General features: G+C 42.0%; 1 protein-coding gene across 1 annotated transcript in view; it reads right to left on the reverse strand.

The window, feature by feature from the left end:
• The window catches only part of DNAH6 (dynein axonemal heavy chain 6), a 227,255-nt gene that overhangs the window by 108,196 nt on the left and 100,623 nt on the right, over positions 1-18,436 (reverse strand). The window contains exons 38-45 of the mRNA XM_059405712.1: positions 16,609-16,830; positions 15,634-15,781; positions 13,607-13,764; positions 11,985-12,116; positions 8,952-9,123; positions 7,498-7,644; positions 6,846-6,919; positions 4,848-5,002 (exon numbers count right to left, since the gene is read on the reverse strand). Coding sequence (XP_059261695.1) covers positions 4,848-5,002; positions 6,846-6,919; positions 7,498-7,644; positions 8,952-9,123; positions 11,985-12,116; positions 13,607-13,764; positions 15,634-15,781; positions 16,609-16,830 — 1,208 coding nt within the window. The remainder of the gene's footprint in view (positions 1-4,847; positions 5,003-6,845; positions 6,920-7,497; positions 7,645-8,951; positions 9,124-11,984; positions 12,117-13,606; positions 13,765-15,633; positions 15,782-16,608; positions 16,831-18,436) is intronic.

Raw genomic sequence — 18,436 nt, forward strand, 5'->3', positions numbered from 1 at the left:
ACCTGGGATCACAACCAGTGCCAAAGGCAGACCCTTAACTGACTGAACCACCCAAGTGCCCTGCTTTTGTGTTTCAATGGCAGAACTGAGTCCAGACTGCAGAGTCTAAAATGCTTATTACCTGGCCATTTATAAAAAAAGTTTGTTGGCTCCTTTCCTAGGATCCTTTGCCAACCTCCCATAGAGTAAGCAAACAGATGATTTACGCACAATTTCCACTGTTACGTCTCTAATACAGTGCACATCTAACAGAAGACACGTCAGATCATTGTTTGTTTCTCTTCAGTCACTAGGTAGGTATAAAATTGAGAGGTAAAGGGATATGTAATAATGTTTTGCTATTGTTCTCCATAATGTGCACATGTTTGACAGTGGATGAAATATTAACTATTATAAAACTCTTGCACTTTATATGTTACCCTTTCCTTGTTTCATGTATCTCACAGTAATTTGATTATTTTCATCTTAGATTATTGCAAACAAATAACTTGTCCATTCTGCCTCCCGTGTTCTTCTTTCTGTCAACTTACATATCCACAGAGAGAAGACTCCTTCCTTTAGAAATCCTTCAAGGTTACATCTTCTCTACTGTAGTAGGCAAGAGATGGCTGTCCTAATTAGTGACTTAGATTTTCAAAGAGATCTGTTTTACCATCCTGGAAGTACGGTGACAACTTTGGGTGTATGTAATGAGTAGAAACAGCCTGGAGCAAATTGCCTTTTTGAAAACACAGGCTCTGTGGGGCGCCTGGGTGGCTCAGTGGGTTAAGCCACTGCCTTCGGCTCAGGTCATGATCTCAGAGTCCTGGGATCGAGTCCCGCATCGGGCTCTCTGCTCAGCGGAGAGCCTGCTTCCCTCTCTCTCTCTCTGGCTGCCTCTCCGTCTACTTGTGATTTCTCTCTGCCAAATTAATAAATAAAATAAAATAAAAAATGAAAACACAGGCTCTCCAGTAAAAAACGAATTTTTTTTCTGAGTTGAGAAGGCTTTTAGCCACTTATCGTATACAAAAAAAAAAAAGTCTAAAATGTCACCAACAAATGGAAATGTAATATCTGCTAAATTACTGTAATTGTTCTATAACTCATGCGCATAATGAAGCCCTTTTCATTGCTAGGCAGCAGTAGGTATTTAAAAACTCTTACAAGCAGAGATTTGTTTACTCTAATTCCTAACTACTGATCCTCTTTAGAAAAAAGATGTCTATGTCATTATTCACATGGCTGCCCTTTGTTTCTCTGAAAATAAAATCTCCTCCATTCTACAAATGGCTATTAATTTCCTCCTGTAATATTTTAAGCAATCCCTTGCATAGCCTGTTGATTTTCTTTCACAAAAGCCAGAAAGATTATAAATAAAATTAAGCTGACTTTGCCTATGGTCTGGTCTATTCTCCAGGAAGTTTCTCAGACTGAGTACTGCTGTTATTTTTTCCTTGCAGGCATATAGCCTGTGTGAGCTACAGGATAACCATTGCTAGGAGGTAGGGTGTTAGTGTGCTGGTGGGGGGAACAGATGAGGAGCAAACGGTATTTCAACAACCCAGGGACAAACTGCCATATTACACTGGAGTGCTGACAAAAAATAAATTTCTGAATTAGAGTTAATTAAACAGCAGGAGTATAGGAAAGGTAAAAGACCTGATTGCTTATGGTTTACAGAAAAAGAAGTCCTAGGATTTAACAGCCAAATGTAACATGATGCAACACTAAAATGTAGTTGACAGGGGAAAAAAACAAAGTCATTATAGTCTCGCTGTGTTAGCAGACCACAGGAGATCTGTCCTCACACACACTTCACACTGTGGATTGCTCAGAATACCTTATCCGGTCTGGGTGTCCCACTTTAAATGGAACATGAAGAAATTATCAAGTGCTTCATATATTGAGGCTGAAAATAACCCCTAAGAGGCAACAGCAGAAGATCTGGGTTAATTCTGCATGGAGAACACAAAGCTGAGAAGAGCCTGGTCATAATTGTCAAATATTTGGAGAGCTGTAATGCAAAAAGTAGATCCATTTTGGGTGGCGGCATTTGCAGCTGAGTTAGAGTCAAAGAGCTGGATGCGATTCTCTGCCTGTGACTCACTAGCTAGGGGACTTTGGACAATTTACCAACTCTCTGTGGTACACTTTCCTATTCAAAAATGGCTGCAGTACTGGTCCTACTAGCTCTTTAATCCTATCAGGAGATAGAGTCTCTGACCCCTTGTGAACAGGATGGGCCTATGTCACTCCTCTGATTAATGTGTGTGGTAGAATTAATGCTAGGTTCAGTTGTGAGAGGCCATTTGGCTTCTACCATGGCTCTCAGTGCACAGGCTTGGGAGCCTGGAGCCATGGGAGAAGCCCAGACTTGCCACTGCCTTGCTGGAAGGACCTGGGCAGTGCGCACTGAGGCAGAGGTGTACCAGGCACTCCAGCTGCCGTCTTACTTTAACTGCACTAAGACCCCAAGACAGAACCACTGGGAACCGTGAGATCACGAACTCATAAAGCTACCAAGTGTCACAGTCACTGAATATGGCTGCTGGAACATTCTCTGAGCCTTATTTGTAGAGAGATGAGGATATTGAGGCACAGAGAGGCATTATCACGGTTAAAAGAGATACTCCACATCATGGTTTTATGTTCATGCTGAGTGCTATTACTGTCACTGCCTCACAGGATGGGGCAGATACCAGATATCACAGGGAGCAGATCTGGCATCATCCTTGCAGTGTCATTTTAATACCTGGAATTGTCCAACAGTATACAGATGCACTTTAAAAAGTGTTGCATCTTATGATTTCCCTCATATGTGGAATTTAAGAAACAAAACAAATCGAGCAAAGGGGAGAAAAGGAGACAAAAGCCAGACTCCCCAGCAAAGGAAACAGTCAACAAAACAAAGAGGCAACCCATGGAATGAGAGAAGATATTTGCAAATAACAGTACTGATGTCCAGGATCTATAAAGGTCCTGATATCCAGGATCTATAAAGAAATTCTCAAACTCAACACACACAAAACAGATAATCATGTCAAAAAATGGGCAGAAGACATGAACAGACACTTCTCAAATGAATACATACAAATGGCTATCAGACACATGAAAAAATGTTCATCATCACTAGCCATCAGGGAGATCCAAATCAAAACCACATTAAGATACTACCTTACACCAGTTAGAATGGCCAAAATTAATAAGACAGTAAGCAACCTGTGTTGGAGAGGATGTGGAGAAAGGGGAACCCTCTTACACTGTTGGTGGGAATGCAAATTGGTACAGCCACTTTGGAAAACAGTATGGAGATTCCTTAAGAAATTAAAAATAGAGCTTCCCTATGACCCAGCAATTGCACTACTGGGTATTTGCCCCAAAGATACAGATGTAGTGAAAAGAAGGGCTATCTGTACCCCACTGTTCATAGCGGCAATGGCCACAGTCGCCAAACTGTGGAAAGAACCAAGATGCCCTTCAATGGACGAATGGATAAGGAAGATGTGGTCCATATACACTATGGAGTATTATGTCTTCATCAGAAAGGATGAAAATACCCAACTTTTGTATCAACATGGACAGGACTGGGAGAGATTATGCTGAGTGAAATATGTCAAGCAGACAGAGTCAATTATCATATGGCTTCACTTATTTGTGGAGCATAAGAAATAACAAGGAATACATGGGGAAATGGAGAGGAGAAGAGAGTTGAGGGAAATTGGAAGGGGAGATGAACCATGCGAGACTATGGGCTCTGAAAAACAATCTGAGGGTTTTGAAAAGGCAGGGGGTGGGAAGGTGGGTGAGCCTGGTAGTGGGTATTATGGAGGGCACATACTGCATGGAGCACTGGGTGTGGTACATAAACAATGAATTCTGGTACACTGAAAAGAAATTTTAAAAATTAAAAATTAAAAAAACAAAACAAAACAGACTCTTAACTGTGGAGAACAAACTGATGATTACCAGAGGGGCAGGGGATGGGTGGCAAAGAGGGCACTTGTCATGATGAGCACTCAGTACTGTACAGAATTGTTGAATCACTGTACTGAACACCCGAAACTTATACAACCCTGTATGTTAATTATACTGGAATTAAAATTTGAAAAAAATAAAGTGGTGTATGCCCCAAGGACTGTAGATATTCAGGCAGGATACCTATTTGTCAGGGATGTCTCTCAAAGGAAACTTTTATGGGTAAGCAGATGGAATCTACAATCCTTGGATGTCACTCATTTTGCTATAATTTTGAGCCCCTTCTTTCTTTAGGCGTGCATGTAAGCAGCCTTGTACTATACATGTATCTCTGTAAACTACCTTAAATCCCTTTTTTGGTAATGAGACAGGATATTGAAAACAAACAAAAACAACCTATTAATATGTAACAAAAATAACCCCTTGGAATTCATAGAAAGTTCATGACACTTATATTAAAAATATATAAATATATATTTCAAAATATATAAAGAAGGCACCTGAGTGGCTCAGTTGGTTAAGTGTTGGATTCTTGATTTTTGGCTCAGGTCATGATCTTGGGGTCCTGAGCTCAAGCCCCACTTTGGGCTCCACACTGGGCATGCAGCCTGCTTAAGATTCTCTCTCTCCCTCTACCCTTTCCTACCCTGCTCTCTCTCTCTCTTCCTCTTTCTTAACAAGAAAAAAATCATCTATAGATATAGATATAGATATATACACACATACACACACACACACACACAAAATAACTTTTACATTATAGCAAGATTTGCTAATAGACCATTGTCCATCTAGCAATCTATTTAAAGACTTTTATACAACTTAATTCTTACCTTTTAATACAAAAGAAATTAGATCGATGCATTATTGGGCATGTTATACTACTATACCTTGAAACATGTTCTATAGCATCCTGGAAGAACACCAACTTTACTTCTTTGGGATTTATAAGATTATAATCATCAAGATAGTCTTCTAGAACATTTGCGATTTTCTCCATATCAGGCATGTCATCATAAATCCGATCACTCTTATCTGCTCCAAACTATAAGATGATTTATGGGAGAGGGACCAAGTTAGATCAATTACAATACAGGAACATAGACAATATTTGTAACCTTAGGAGGGAACATTATTTATCCATGTTACTATGTAATCAGTTGCATGCATATTTTATATATTTATATGCAAGGCTTTCAAACCAAGGAAATGGGACTAAGAAACTCAGATTTTCATGGGTAACTGAAAATCCATTTCATTTAAGTTCAAATAGTACATTGGAATTTCATTGAATTTTGCTATAAAATTCACACACAAGCTCAGAAATAGGTTTCCAGTTTTTCTCACTATTCCTTACTTTGGTTTTGTACTTTGGCTTTCAGGCCGCTGACATCGGAGAAGCTAAATGGGCTGAAAATGAGGCATACCAGACTTCTCTGTTTATAAACAATCATGCTGGAACTACGTGTAGTTTTTACACAGCCGTCATCTGATTAGACAAATCAGGGAGAATGAAATTTGGGGTAAACCAGAAGGAACTGAGTTCCTGTTTGAGGTCCTGTGTGGACCTGTCATGAGATCTCTTCTTTGCTGTAGCCCATTTGGAGCCACTGACCAAAATAAGGCAAGAAGGATCCAACTGGGGCCACCTGGGTGGCTCAGTGGGTTAAGCCGCTGCCTTCGGCTCGGGTCATGATCTCAGAGTCCTGGGATTGAGCCCTGCATCGGGCTCTCTGCTCAGCGGGGAGCCTGCTTCCTCCTTTCTCTCTGCCTGCCTCTCTGCCTGCTTGTGATCTCTCTCTGTCAAATAAATAAATAAAATCTTAAAAAAAAAAAAAAAGAAGGATCCAACTGTTCTTTCCCTTTGCTTTATTCCCCCATTTGATTATCATATCAAAACACACGGGAAATATAATCACCACCTGGAAACAAACTTTGCACTTTGTTTTTAATAACACATTTAAATAGATACACTGCATAAATTATTTATCTTTTTTATTTGTCAGGGATTACCAGGGTGACTGTAATTGTATACACACAATATAAAGACAAGTCTGTCCTTTTAACCAGCTCTGACTGAAAGCTACCCTAGCTCCGTGCAGGAAGCTGGGGATTTAGGGTGAACAGAACAGACGTAGTCCCTGCCTCCTTGGAGACACCAGGAATGTTGTACCCAAACAAGAGCCAACTTGGTAAAACGAGATGGTTACCTCTCAACATAGGTAAGCTGATTAGATGGAAGACTTATTCAAGGCGCTTCTAGAATGTAAAATTAGGGCTGCTGGGTACACATTATTGGGGGGTGCAAATTGAGGAGCATAGCGTAAGAAAAATTTTGCTACTGATGAGAGCTACCCTGAAATAAGGAGGGTAGCACGGCTACCTACTGAGCTGCTGAAAGCATGTGAGCACAGGCTGTAGAGCGCACGGAATACTGTAAAGGGACTGGCAGCCCCGCATTAAGAAACTAACCCTCTGTGCTTCCTTTCAAATAAAAAACCTGGTGGGTCTCTGATTCAAACTATTACCAAAATGAATGTGACTAGAGCAGGAGTCAGCAATCTGTTTCTCTGACGGGCCAGATAATAAGAACTTGAGGCTTTGCAGGTCAGATGGTCTTTGTCGCTACTACTCCACTCTGTCTTGTCATGCAGAAGCAACCGCAGGAAAGAAGGGCACACAGTCCAATGAGAGTGACTGTGTTCTCACAGAATTTTATCTACAAAAACAGGATAGTTGGCCTCTGGGCCAGAGTTTGCTGACTCCTGTCTAGGTCTCTAATCTTCACAGATACAAAATTCTTGTTGAATATGAAATTGAACTGTAAAATAATAAGTGCTTTATTTAGCTTCAAATGTTGCCAGGTCAATTCAACAGTCTATACTTGCCTTAATAAAGTCTCCAAAGATGATGGGTTTAGTCAAAAAATATTCCAGGCCAATTGCAATTCCAAAATGTTTGTCTATTCAAAAAACAAAACCAATTTGTCATATATGATAAGCTTGAATGCTGTGTTATAATAAGATACACAGAATAGTATCAGCTGTTACTTTACTTAGAAGGCTTAACTAGTAAATGAAAGTTGAGAGAAAGCCATGTTGATACCACACCATTTTAGTTTGGTTGATAATCTCCTTGATTGAAGATAAAGAATGTTTAATGTTAATAAACATTTTATTAAGTAATAAATATTGAATAGACATTTAATAAATCAGAGGTACTTTAGAGATACCCTGGCTTCTTACCAGACAAAATCCTGGTTCTCCTACTTTCCCATTTCTACTTAAAATTTCTAGGTGGGGCACTGCATTTAAGATATTAACTCTTCCTGAATTTTAATAAAGTGATTTTCCTAATATTTAATATATTTCTACATATTTGAATTGTTGGAGAGAAAAACTTTTACCCATGAACACTAAAATTCATTTTGCTTTACCTTATCTAAGTTCATTTTAATTTTTCCTTATAGAAATCAAATTGCTTTTCTAGGCCCCCCACCAAAGAAATAAAAAGAAAAAGTAAATAATGATTGATATTTACTGGCCATTTCTGTCAAAATAGTATGGAAATAGTGTTTATCTTCATTATTAATCAAACGGTCATGGAAAACTCTTTGGCATTCATGGCAAAAGAGTCTAAATATCTGTATTTCTTCTCTTATTGTTCCTGGATCACATTGGAGGATACCTGTTTTTCAAGAAAGAGGAAAAAGGAAACTTTTGTGAAATATCTAGTTACAGTTTAATTAACTGGAAAATCCTGAAGTCCAGCCTTATGCCCACACTACCAGAAGTGGGTGCTTCCCTAGTGGATGTATACACATACAATAATGGTGATCTCACTTTTTTTTTTTTTATTAAGATTTTATTTATTTCTTTGACAGAGATCACAGGTAGGCAGAGAGAGAGGAGGAAGCAGGCTCCCTGCTGAGCAGAGAGCCCGATGCGGGGCTCGATCCCAGGACACTGGGATCATGACTTGAGCTGAAGGCAGAGGCTTTAACCCACTGAGCCACCCAGGTGCCCCTGATCTCACTTTCTGAAGGCAAAACTGGACACATTATCTGACAAAACCCTTTTCCTTGTTTTGTGATTTTTTTTCACTGAACACGTGAAGTGATCAGACTTCACAGTACAAGCTATGCTCATCTCATTATTACACTGGCTTGCAACATGTTAAGTGAGGAGTGTTGGGTCTCTTTAATATTCATATATATTCATCCAGTAAGTCCCCCAGCCCCACCCCACCCCTGACCTTTACACTATTTTCAATACACCAATTCCCTCTTTCATTCTTTCCCAACATTCGGTCCTCACCAAATGCCCTTGGTCCTTCTGGCTTCTATTCCAAATTACTCTCATTACTCTTCGTATTAATATAAATTATAATTATAAACACAGTTCAAATAATATAAAGTTACAACAAAAACAGTGATGTAAAGCAGTCCTTGAAGTGTTCATTCTCTCTGGGGACCCTTCGCTTCTCACCACACAGTGCAGAGGCGGACAGGGAGAATACTTACTCTGCGCATAGATATGCATGGCAGACAGGATGAACTCTACAACATGAGAGTAAAACCCTTGAGTAGGCTGAAGAGGAGGGGGACACTGAATGTGTCAGAGGGGGTACTGGCATGTGACCGGAGCAGGGACAACTCAGCCAGTGCAGTAGGAGGGAGGCAGATGCGGGTGGTCTGGGATAATTGGAAGATGAGGTAGTTCTGGTTCAATTTCTCCTCTTTTTTTTTTTTTTTTGGTGAAATAAAAAGATAGGTCATCAGTTGGGAGCAAGAAATGGAAGGGGATGCTGATGGTCTGAGGGCAGCTTGACGTTGTCAAGGCCAGGGTAGGAGTAGAGGGTGGTTTGAACAGGGAACAAGTAATGGGATTTCTAGGTGGGGCACAGACACTCAGACATATAATTCTCCTGAGAGATTAGGGAGAATGGAAATCAAGGGAGGGTGCAGGTCAGAGAATGAGGGTTCCATACATTACCTTGTACACATTTGGATAAATCCCTCAAGTTAAAGACATAATGGGACTTGGCCGGTGTTGGCAGAAGATCAACACTCATTCTGTTATAAATCTCAACTGCGGCTTCCACAATGTTTGATGCAGTTTGCTTTACGGCTGGTGGAAAGTCACTGAGGAAGCCATTTAAGATGGCCTAGAACAAGACATAATGTGAGAGAGTTAGATTGTTCTTAACACCAAAAATTTATCATCTTTCAAATACTCCAGATCTGATGATGCTTTTTCTAATAATAATTAGAAAGCTGAATGTCAATGCAAGGATGTATGGGTAATAAAACTCTGCCATTCACTTCGGAATACGATCCTGAGGATGGGCTACTCCTGTCTTCTGAGATAGTCTGGTGATGCCTGAGAAGCATGTGTATCTGACCATTGAACTGACCGCACTTACTCTCCACATAATTTAGACTTCTGCTTCCCATAGGTCCAGAGAGTCATTGTGGGGTACCCAAACTCATCTGGAAGTGAGCCGAGGGCCTCTCTCTGATATTTATGGGCCCATGACCAACTGGTCCATAGACTTCAACCTCACGTCTGTTTAAAGTGCAACTCACTTGTAACTACAACCTGCCCCCCTTCAGCTTCCCAGTCTCAGCATAGGGCCTTGGCCCATGATCAGATCAGGAACTTGCAAGTCTCCTTTGACACCTTCCATTCCCTGTCCCCACAGTCAAGCTTGAACGCATGTCTTGAATCTCTCTGGTTCCCGGACATCACCCCATTCTAGTCCTGATTCATTCATCTTCGCTTCTTCAGCCCTTCCTTCTCCTGTTGGCCTCTCCATTTCCACTCCTGTCTCCCTTGAGTTGCCTTCAGTCAGAAAGATCAGGCACTGCCCTCTCCTGTCAGTCCAGACTCACTCAGCCACCCCCTCACTTTGCCCTCTTCCCCACTGCACTGTGACCCAGCCGCACAGGCCTAACCCCGTAGGCTCTCTGCTCTCCTCAGGGCCTTTGCACAGCTCTATCCCCCCCACCCTCTTCCTCAGGGCTCTCTGCTGGCAGGCACTTTTTCACTCCTGTGTTTTAGGTCACCTGTCATCTCCTTAGAGAGGCCTTCCCTGACTCCTTCTGTCAGTGTCTCTTATGGCTCTCTCATCTTCTCATATATAACTTGCCACCATCCCTGAGTACATATTTATTAGCTAGCTTGCTGCCCCCGGATGCTTGGGACAATTATTATAGATTTTTAAATAGGTAAATTTCCTTCACAGTGGTGACGGGAAGGCACCAGAATGCACATCAAGGCTTGTAAGCCAGCCCTTGTGACTTTAGATTTTGGGCTCTCATACAGGATTTTAAAATAAACTCAAGTATTTGTTTCAGTGAGCTTCCTTATTGAACTTAAGTTTCAGCAGCTTACAAGGAGTATCTTTCAAGCTGCCCCTTCCTGGGCCCCCCACATGAGTTTCCCATTCTCCATATGGCCCATATTTTGAGTAGGAGCATTCCAAAACATATATAAAATAAAAGCTTTATTATACATGTTATACATATACTACATAAATAATTAAAATCTAGTCTGTTTATTCTCCATCCATTATAAATTTGTATTTACAAATATATATAACCATATTATATAGTTTTTAAATATAGTTATTAATATGATATACATTAGTTCATTTATTATCTGTCTTCATGGTAGAAGCTCCGTGAGGACAAGGATGGCATCTTCTTTGTTTAAAATGTAATACCAATGTCTGGTACCCAGTACATGCTCAATAAATATCTCTTTAATAAATGAAATTAAGGGCTACTCAACTGATATTCACAAATTAAAATTAGTATGTCATTAGGAGCAAACTCTTCAGAGTTTACTAAGGACCACAGCTTGATCTTCTATTCAAAGGTCTGGCTTACCTGACATATTTGGCAACTTTGAAAAGCTTCTACTAAGACTACACCCTAGAGCCAGAATTCCCAGTCTGGGGGCAGGACGCTTTGTCATGAGAGAGCTGTGAGTAGTTCATGGAGTTGGTTGTTGGTTTTAATTACCACTGTTACACCTTTCTAATTAGAAATTACATCTAATTTGATGACAACATTATCAATTGAATTTGTTGTGTGCTGCTTGGTTTACCTTTAGAATGTACAGTGATGCATATTTTTGGTGTGTACATTTTCAGTAAGGAAACGCTAAGACATGTATGAATGTGTCACTGCCCCTCTTTGGCTCCTCGACCATTTACCCACCAAGTCAGCTGCTCCAGACCAGTCAGTAAAAAGTCTTGTTCTACCTGTATGCCCACATCACCATTTCTCGTCCCTGTGACTGCATTTGCCCGTGTGCCTTCTGTTCCCAGGATCTGTTCCTCCCTGTCCGTTCTTGTCCCCCAAGGCTTAGCCCGCTATCTTCACCATAGCCTTTTGTGCTTGGTTATGGCGCGCTCGCTCTAGTCGTGCTGCTTCATGTTCTGTCAACATCCTACTCAGAATAACGTTGCACCTTTTACTGAACATTTCTGCTAAGCACTTGTGGGGAGGTATGGTTATTTTTCCCACTTAAAGGCAGAGGAAATGGCCCCTTAGGGAAGTTTGTAGGGGTGCAAGAAATAGGGTGGTTGTTTTTGTCAGAGGTGGTGGGGGCAGAGAGGTGGTGGGGGCAGGGAGGCGATGAAGTCTAAGTCAGGTGCATTGCACTTGAGCTTGCCCACCTATGGGGAGCTGGTCAAGTGTGAGAGGAGCACAGAGGAGGGGTGGAGGTGCAGGGTGGGGTCTGCTGAGTGCTAAGTGGCAGGGGCCCATGATACAGCCTTCTTTAAAGGCTTTGGCAGTCTTTCTGCATTCTGGAAACTAGTTCTGGGACCACAAACACAGAAGCAGTGATGCGGCCGCCAGTCAGCTACTGCGCAGATGCCCCTGTGTTTACCTGCTTTCTGCTCAGAAAAGGGACAGGTGGGCTCTTCAGAAACACCACAGCCTATTCTCACTGTGGGAATTCGGGAACAGATGTATTTTCTTTTGGCCCCTTGCCGAGGTTTAAATTCACACTCACCTGGAAAATCTGCTTCAGGCTGTGCTCTGAAGGCATGGGAAGGCACAGCATGCTGAAGTGGCGGATGAAGCGGGGAGTCACGGGGTTGCGGCCCCCGCCCGGGGGTGCACATGCTGATACAATCGTGACATCCTGGGCGGGAAGAAGAAACCCACCCGAGTCACCCAGCCAAGCAGGAAATGACAGCTGCCCATACCGGTGGCGGGACTCGAACCAACCCTTTTCCAAAGACCTACCACGTGATAGCATTACCTATGTAATGGTACATACATATCTGACATATGTATGTACCATACATACAGACTACACGATATCTGACTTAATCCTCACAGCCACCCAGGAGATCACTACCCTTACCGTCATTCTGTAGATGAAAAAAAATCAAGACCTGGGGAGGCTAAGTTGCTTGAGGTCACTTAGCTAATATCTATCTATAGAAACACACCTATGTAAGAATGTAATCTTCAAAAACGGTTAAGAATTTGTTTGTGAGGTTAGAAGATATTTGTTCAACAAATATTAAGTATAGTCAATTCTTGCTATTTGTGGTAGTTATGTTTCTATAAAAATCACTGGAACACTGAATTAACACACACTGAACCACAGCTCCTGGGGGAAATATAGAGGTCGGTTCCTATAAGCCTCTGGTCATAACATTTTCAACTGCCCATACATGATATTGTAACTGCCTCTGGTCTTGCCTCCTCTTAGACCACCCCTCCCCCATGGCCAAGGGAAACTTCCCATGACAGTTCTTCAAGAGGCTGTACATCTATGAATCCACATTCCTTGTCATGGCACCCCTGGGCTGACCTCTCTCTTGCCACTTTGGTGGCATTCCACAGCACCGTGGTGTTCCACACTCCCTGCCTCGAGATGCAAAATGCTCTTTTCCCTTGTTCTGCCATGCTCTGACTGCAAAATCCTCCTCCAGCTTCATCCTCTGGGAAGGCTTCTCTCAGCTTCAAGAAGTGTCCACGCTGCCTCCCTCCAGTTTCTCCCCTCATCACCCTGCATTATAAATGCCTGTGACCATCTACCCCTGAAGCTCACCCCTTGGGGAGATATGCCTATCTCACTTGTTCCTGAATCTCCCAAATAAAGCAGGGCAAGAATTTGATATCAATTAAATAAATCGACTCACCTATAAAAAAACACCAAGGCTATAGGTTAGAGGCTGAATTGTGTCCTCCTTACCCATGCCCAATCGTATGCTGAAGCCCAAGCCCCGGCATCTCAGAATGAGACCATATTTGGAGATGGGGTCTTTAAAGAAGTAATTAAGTGAAAATGAGACTATTAGGGTGGGCTCTAGTCCAGTATGACTGGTGTCTTTATAGGAAAAGGACATTTGGATACAGATAGATACAGAGGGAAGGTCATGAGAAGACACAGGGAGAAGACAGCCATCTGCAAGCCATGGGGAGAAGCCTCAGAGGAAAGCAACCCTGTTGACCTCTTGATCTCAGACTTCCGGCCTCTACAACTGGGAGACAATGAATCTCTGTTGTTGGAGTCACCCCGTCTGTGGTATTTTGTACGGCAGCCCTAGCAAACAAATGCACCATCTTTTCTTACTGTTTACATTTAAACGCACAAAGTAACTTAAAACCTAAAGTGACCTGTATGTCTTTCCAAAAGAGTTTGTTTCTGTCATAAAATCCACCGAAATCTTGATACTGCCGAAGTAATTCAATTGGAGGCTGAGAGCCATAGCGATCCAGTCTGGGCATGTTTAAATCATCAACAAAAATCACAACTCGTTTATTTCCTGGGGCTCCTGGGGAATAAAATGAATTTAAGAACTAAGATTTGCCATCGGAAAATGTAAGACAAAGGTCAGGTAAGGCTTTGGACTCTGAACACTCTGTAGGTTGAAATGCGTTCAGTTCCGAGTGAGGAGGGCTCCAGCAGAGAGAGGTGAAGGGGGCTGAGACACCCAAACTGTCAGGTGGGCCCCCACCCTCACTCCCAGAAGGGCAGGATGATGTCAGCTCTCTAGTCAGGTCTGGATCTTTCTCAATCCCAGTCACTGCCACTGTCCTCCCCAACTGTGTGACCTGGCATGGGGTGAGGAAGGTCATTTTCTTTTCAGAGAGGGAAACAGAAGTACTCCAAAAGCTTCCTCACAAAAATGCCACTGTACCACCTGCCACAAGGAAAACAGGACTGGATATTGAAAAGTATTCTGAACACAGGGCGCCTGGGTGGCTCAGTGGGTTAAAGCCTCTGCCTTCAGCTCAGGTCATGATCCCAGGGTCCTGGGATCGAGCCCCGCATTGGGCTCTCTGCTCAGCGGGGAGCCTGCTTCCCTCTGCCTGCCTCTCTGCCGACTTGTGATCTCTGTCCATCAAATACATAAATAAAATCTTTTAAAAAAATTCAAACAAACAAAGAAAAGCATCCTGAACACATCAAAGGGAAATCTAGTACGGCAGAACTTTACAGTGTCATATTTAACGTAGAGAACATCAATATACACACTAGTCAAAAAAAAAAAGAGTAGTGCGAGAGAAAAGAAAACAGCCTAAGCAGAGGTGACCCCACCCACTCTGGCATCCAGCTCTTCCCAATGATGAAGGAACCAAGGCAAACTCAGGGCCCCACTCCATCCTCCAGAATCCAAGCAGCAGGACAGGAGTGGGGAGGGACTCAAAGAGAATCATTCATAAAGACATTGGTCTCCCACCAGAGAGACAGGCATCCACTGCCCCGTGCCTACCAGAGTAGGGAAAAAGGAATAGAGAGGAGGCATTAAAGCGGCTGAGGGTGGTCCTGAGTGAGGGCTGGGACTCTGATTCCCAACATTATGGAAGCTTCCAATGGGAAGGTCAATGCCTGGCCTGTGCACAACTTTTTGGGGAGTCCCTCAGGGAGCTGCTCCTGGAAGCCTGCCACATAGATAGCACAGACATCATTCAGCACTAGCAAGAGAAGCAGGGACAATCCATGCGGAAGCCCATATAATGCCAGTTAGGGGGAACACTGTCCTGTCCTCCCCTCCTCTGACACACCAGAGCCTCCTACAAGGAGGGCCAGGAAGGGCCAAAGGGCACCCCATGCCCCGGTCCACCTCCAGGGCCATGACCCACAAACCAGGTCCACCACAGAAGAGAGGAGGAGCCTTACATTGGGTTTGGGGTTGAAACTTTACATTAGGCCTGACTCAAAATAGCTGCAAAGGACCAGAAAGTTAAGCTATTTATCTAAGCAGTTAATATGGGATGATGAGGGAGATCCCACAAGCCTGGCTGAAAGCACTGACTGAAGAAAAACCCTAGACAGTTTCAAGCCAATTCCTTGCAGAACGGGGATTACTCAGTGCACCAGATACAAAGTGGTTTGTTGGTTGGTTGGTTTCAAATAAAGGGAAATCAATGCAGGCTTGAAAGCGTGTGTGGAGAGGGGCAGCGTCGGAGAGGCAGAGACTGAAGATGTTCTACATTGAAGGTGATGACAAATGAACTGCCATGTGCTACCGGTAAGATATCTGGATGCACAGCACAGGAAAGAATGCCACTCACAGAATCCCCTTCAAGTAAATTAAGCAAAGAAAGTACCCATTTGTAATTTTATTACATGAAGTATTTTTGTGATTATTGGTTTGATAAATAATTTTGGTGAGATAAATAAAAATGTTCACTCTTACCTAGTATATTTTTTCTTTTCCTTTCCAGTTTTGACTCAATGATCTCTTGTGTTCTTGCAGATGAAGTTTGAGCAGAAAAATTTAGATAAACAGGAACATAGCCAGCTGATTCCTGAATTCTATTCAACAATCCTTTTGCAATGACAGACTTTAAATTAAAAAATATGTTAATATATATATTCAGTATATCTTTCAGTTGTCCACATCAGTAATAATCCAGTACGAAGAGTAAGAGACAGGATGAAGGAGATAGGTTAAAGCTAGATTGAAATGTCTACCTTCTTCCTGGAGATTCCATTTAATTAGATTTATCAGTGCCAAAGACATAGTCTAACCAGCTATATCTTAGCAAAAGTTTTGCTAAGTTTGCTTTGTTCCTATCCAAGTCGATTTGATAGCATGAGTCCTAGAAGAACCCAAACTTCTTTCAAAAATAACTTGGAGGGGAAAAAAAGAGAAGGAAAAAAACGGAAATAATATAGAGGACCAGTAGTGAAATCTCTGTTTATGCAGACTGTCCCCAAGCCAAGCAGACAAACAATCAACATTTTCCCCTTATACTCTACTTTTTCCGAACACCACTGCTGTGTAGGGTAGAAGTAAATGGGCAGGAGGGGACAGACTGATCTTTATCAACAGTCTGCTGGGGACACAACCTGTTCTGACCAATTCCCACCCTATCCTGTGTGGTGGCACAGGGATATGACATAAAAGCCCCCAAACCTAAAACGTGCTAGTCCACAAGTCCTCTAATTTATATGGTATTGACCCCAAGGATTTATTAAGAAACTGGCAAACTTGGAGTAATCCCCAAGATAAATACAGATTCAGCATAGTTACATTCTTCCTGGAAAATGATCAGAATTCAAAAGAATTTTGTCTGAAAAATAATGTTTTATTTCTGGGACTTATAACTCTAAGTCCACCAAGCCCTCATTTGGGGACAGACCTTCCTGTTTCAGATAGGTTTCCTACCTTGCCAACTCCAGTTATTCCTGTAAACAGCACTGAATGCCTGACTGCCAGCAGTTTTTCCATTAGATACCCAAAGCGCACTGTGTCAGTTGTGGGGACGAGCATTTCAAAAAAAGGAACATCTCGGCTGTACTTGAAGGTGGGTATGATTCGTTCCCAGGGATCTAGCCGTTTGGTATCAAAGTCCAAGTGAATGCTCCACAGATCACCAGAACTGGGAAGCTGAAGTATAAAATCAAATACCACTTTCATTGGATTGCCACGCAGCAATAGGGAAATTCACACATAAACAAAGGCAGTTGTAGAATATGAATGTATTTGGGTTTCTTTTTTCTTTGTTTCTTTTTTTTTCTTAGGTATCAGAGTCTAATACTTTAAACATAATCATGCAATACAATGCACAAAACCCCTGATATATTATCTTAAAACCTTATATTAGGAGGCACCTGTTTGGCTCAGTCAGCTAAATGTCTGACTTCGGCTCATGTCCTGAACTCGGGATCCTGGGACTGATCCCAGCATTGGGCTCCTCGCTCAGCAGGGAGTCTACCTGTCCCTCTGCACCCCTTGCCCCCAGCTTTTACTCACTCTCTCTGTTTCTCAAATAAATAAAATATTTGAAAAAAAAAAAAGACACGTTAGATTAGAATTGTAAAACATTTTCAATTCAAGTCAACATTCAGAGGCTTATTCCTTGCCAGCTACTGTGCTTGGTGGTAGAGGCAAATGCTGAATTCGAGACCCAGTCTCTGCCTTCAGTGACCTTGAAATTCACATGGGGGAACAGAAGCATATCAGTTAATATTACAGAGAATTAAGATTCCAGTGGAGTTAGTACATTTACAAAAGCAGGATGACTCCTTTCTACTTGCCAGAGAGTTTTATGGTGATGGCTGGAGATTCAGGAAAGTTTCCAAAGGGTGGTAACACTACAGTTGAGACTTAAAGGACAAGCAGGAGTGCTATGGGCAATGAAGAAATGGGATGGGGAAGGAGGGTGAAAAGAGGGCTGAAGACCTGGAAAGTGCCAAGCATACTGGAAATACAGGAGCAGTATGTACAGTGAGAGATGAATCTGGGAGCACGGGGGCCAGGTTACGAAAAGCTTCACTTTTTCCTTTCTTTTTAAAAAAATTTTTAAAAAAGATTTTATTTATTTATTTGACAGACAGAGATCATAAGTAGGCAGAGAGGCAGGCAGAGAGGGGGTAGGGAAGCAAGTCCCCTGCTGAGCAGAGAGCCCAATGTGAGGCTTGATCCCAAGAATCTGGGATCATGACCTGAGCTGAAGGCAGAGGCTTTAACCCACTGAGCCACCCAGGCACCCCTAAAATTTTTTTTTCTAAAAATTTTTATTTACTTTTTTGACAGAGAAAGAGAGAGAAACCACAAGTTGGGGTGGGGTGGCAGGCAGAGAGAAAGGGAAAAGCAAGCTCCCCCAGAGGGATCTATCTGGGATCTATCTGTCTGTCTCAAATTCCCAACTGTCTTTAAAACAGCCCAACTTGTCCAATTATGATACCATCATCTTGGGGATTCAGAAAAGTTTCATATCTACTAGAAGGTCCTAATCCATAGAGCTCAGATTCTTAAGGAATTTTTTTCTTCTTTTGGTAACTTTTTACTTTTATATAGTTTAAAACTTAAAAGAACAGTGCAAAGAACTCCATATATTCTTTACCTAGATTGATTGTCCACATTTTACCCCCTTTGCTTTATTATTGCTCTTCCTACTCTATCAGACTTAATTGTATACACTATTCCACCTTACTCTAAATAACTGTGTATTTCCTAAGGAACAAGGATATTTTCTTTTTTTTTTTTTTTT

Source organism: Mustela nigripes, chromosome 7 (genome assembly GCF_022355385.1).
Source record: "Mustela nigripes isolate SB6536 chromosome 7, MUSNIG.SB6536, whole genome shotgun sequence".
NCBI lineage: Eukaryota > Metazoa > Chordata > Mammalia > Carnivora > Mustelidae > Mustela > Mustela nigripes.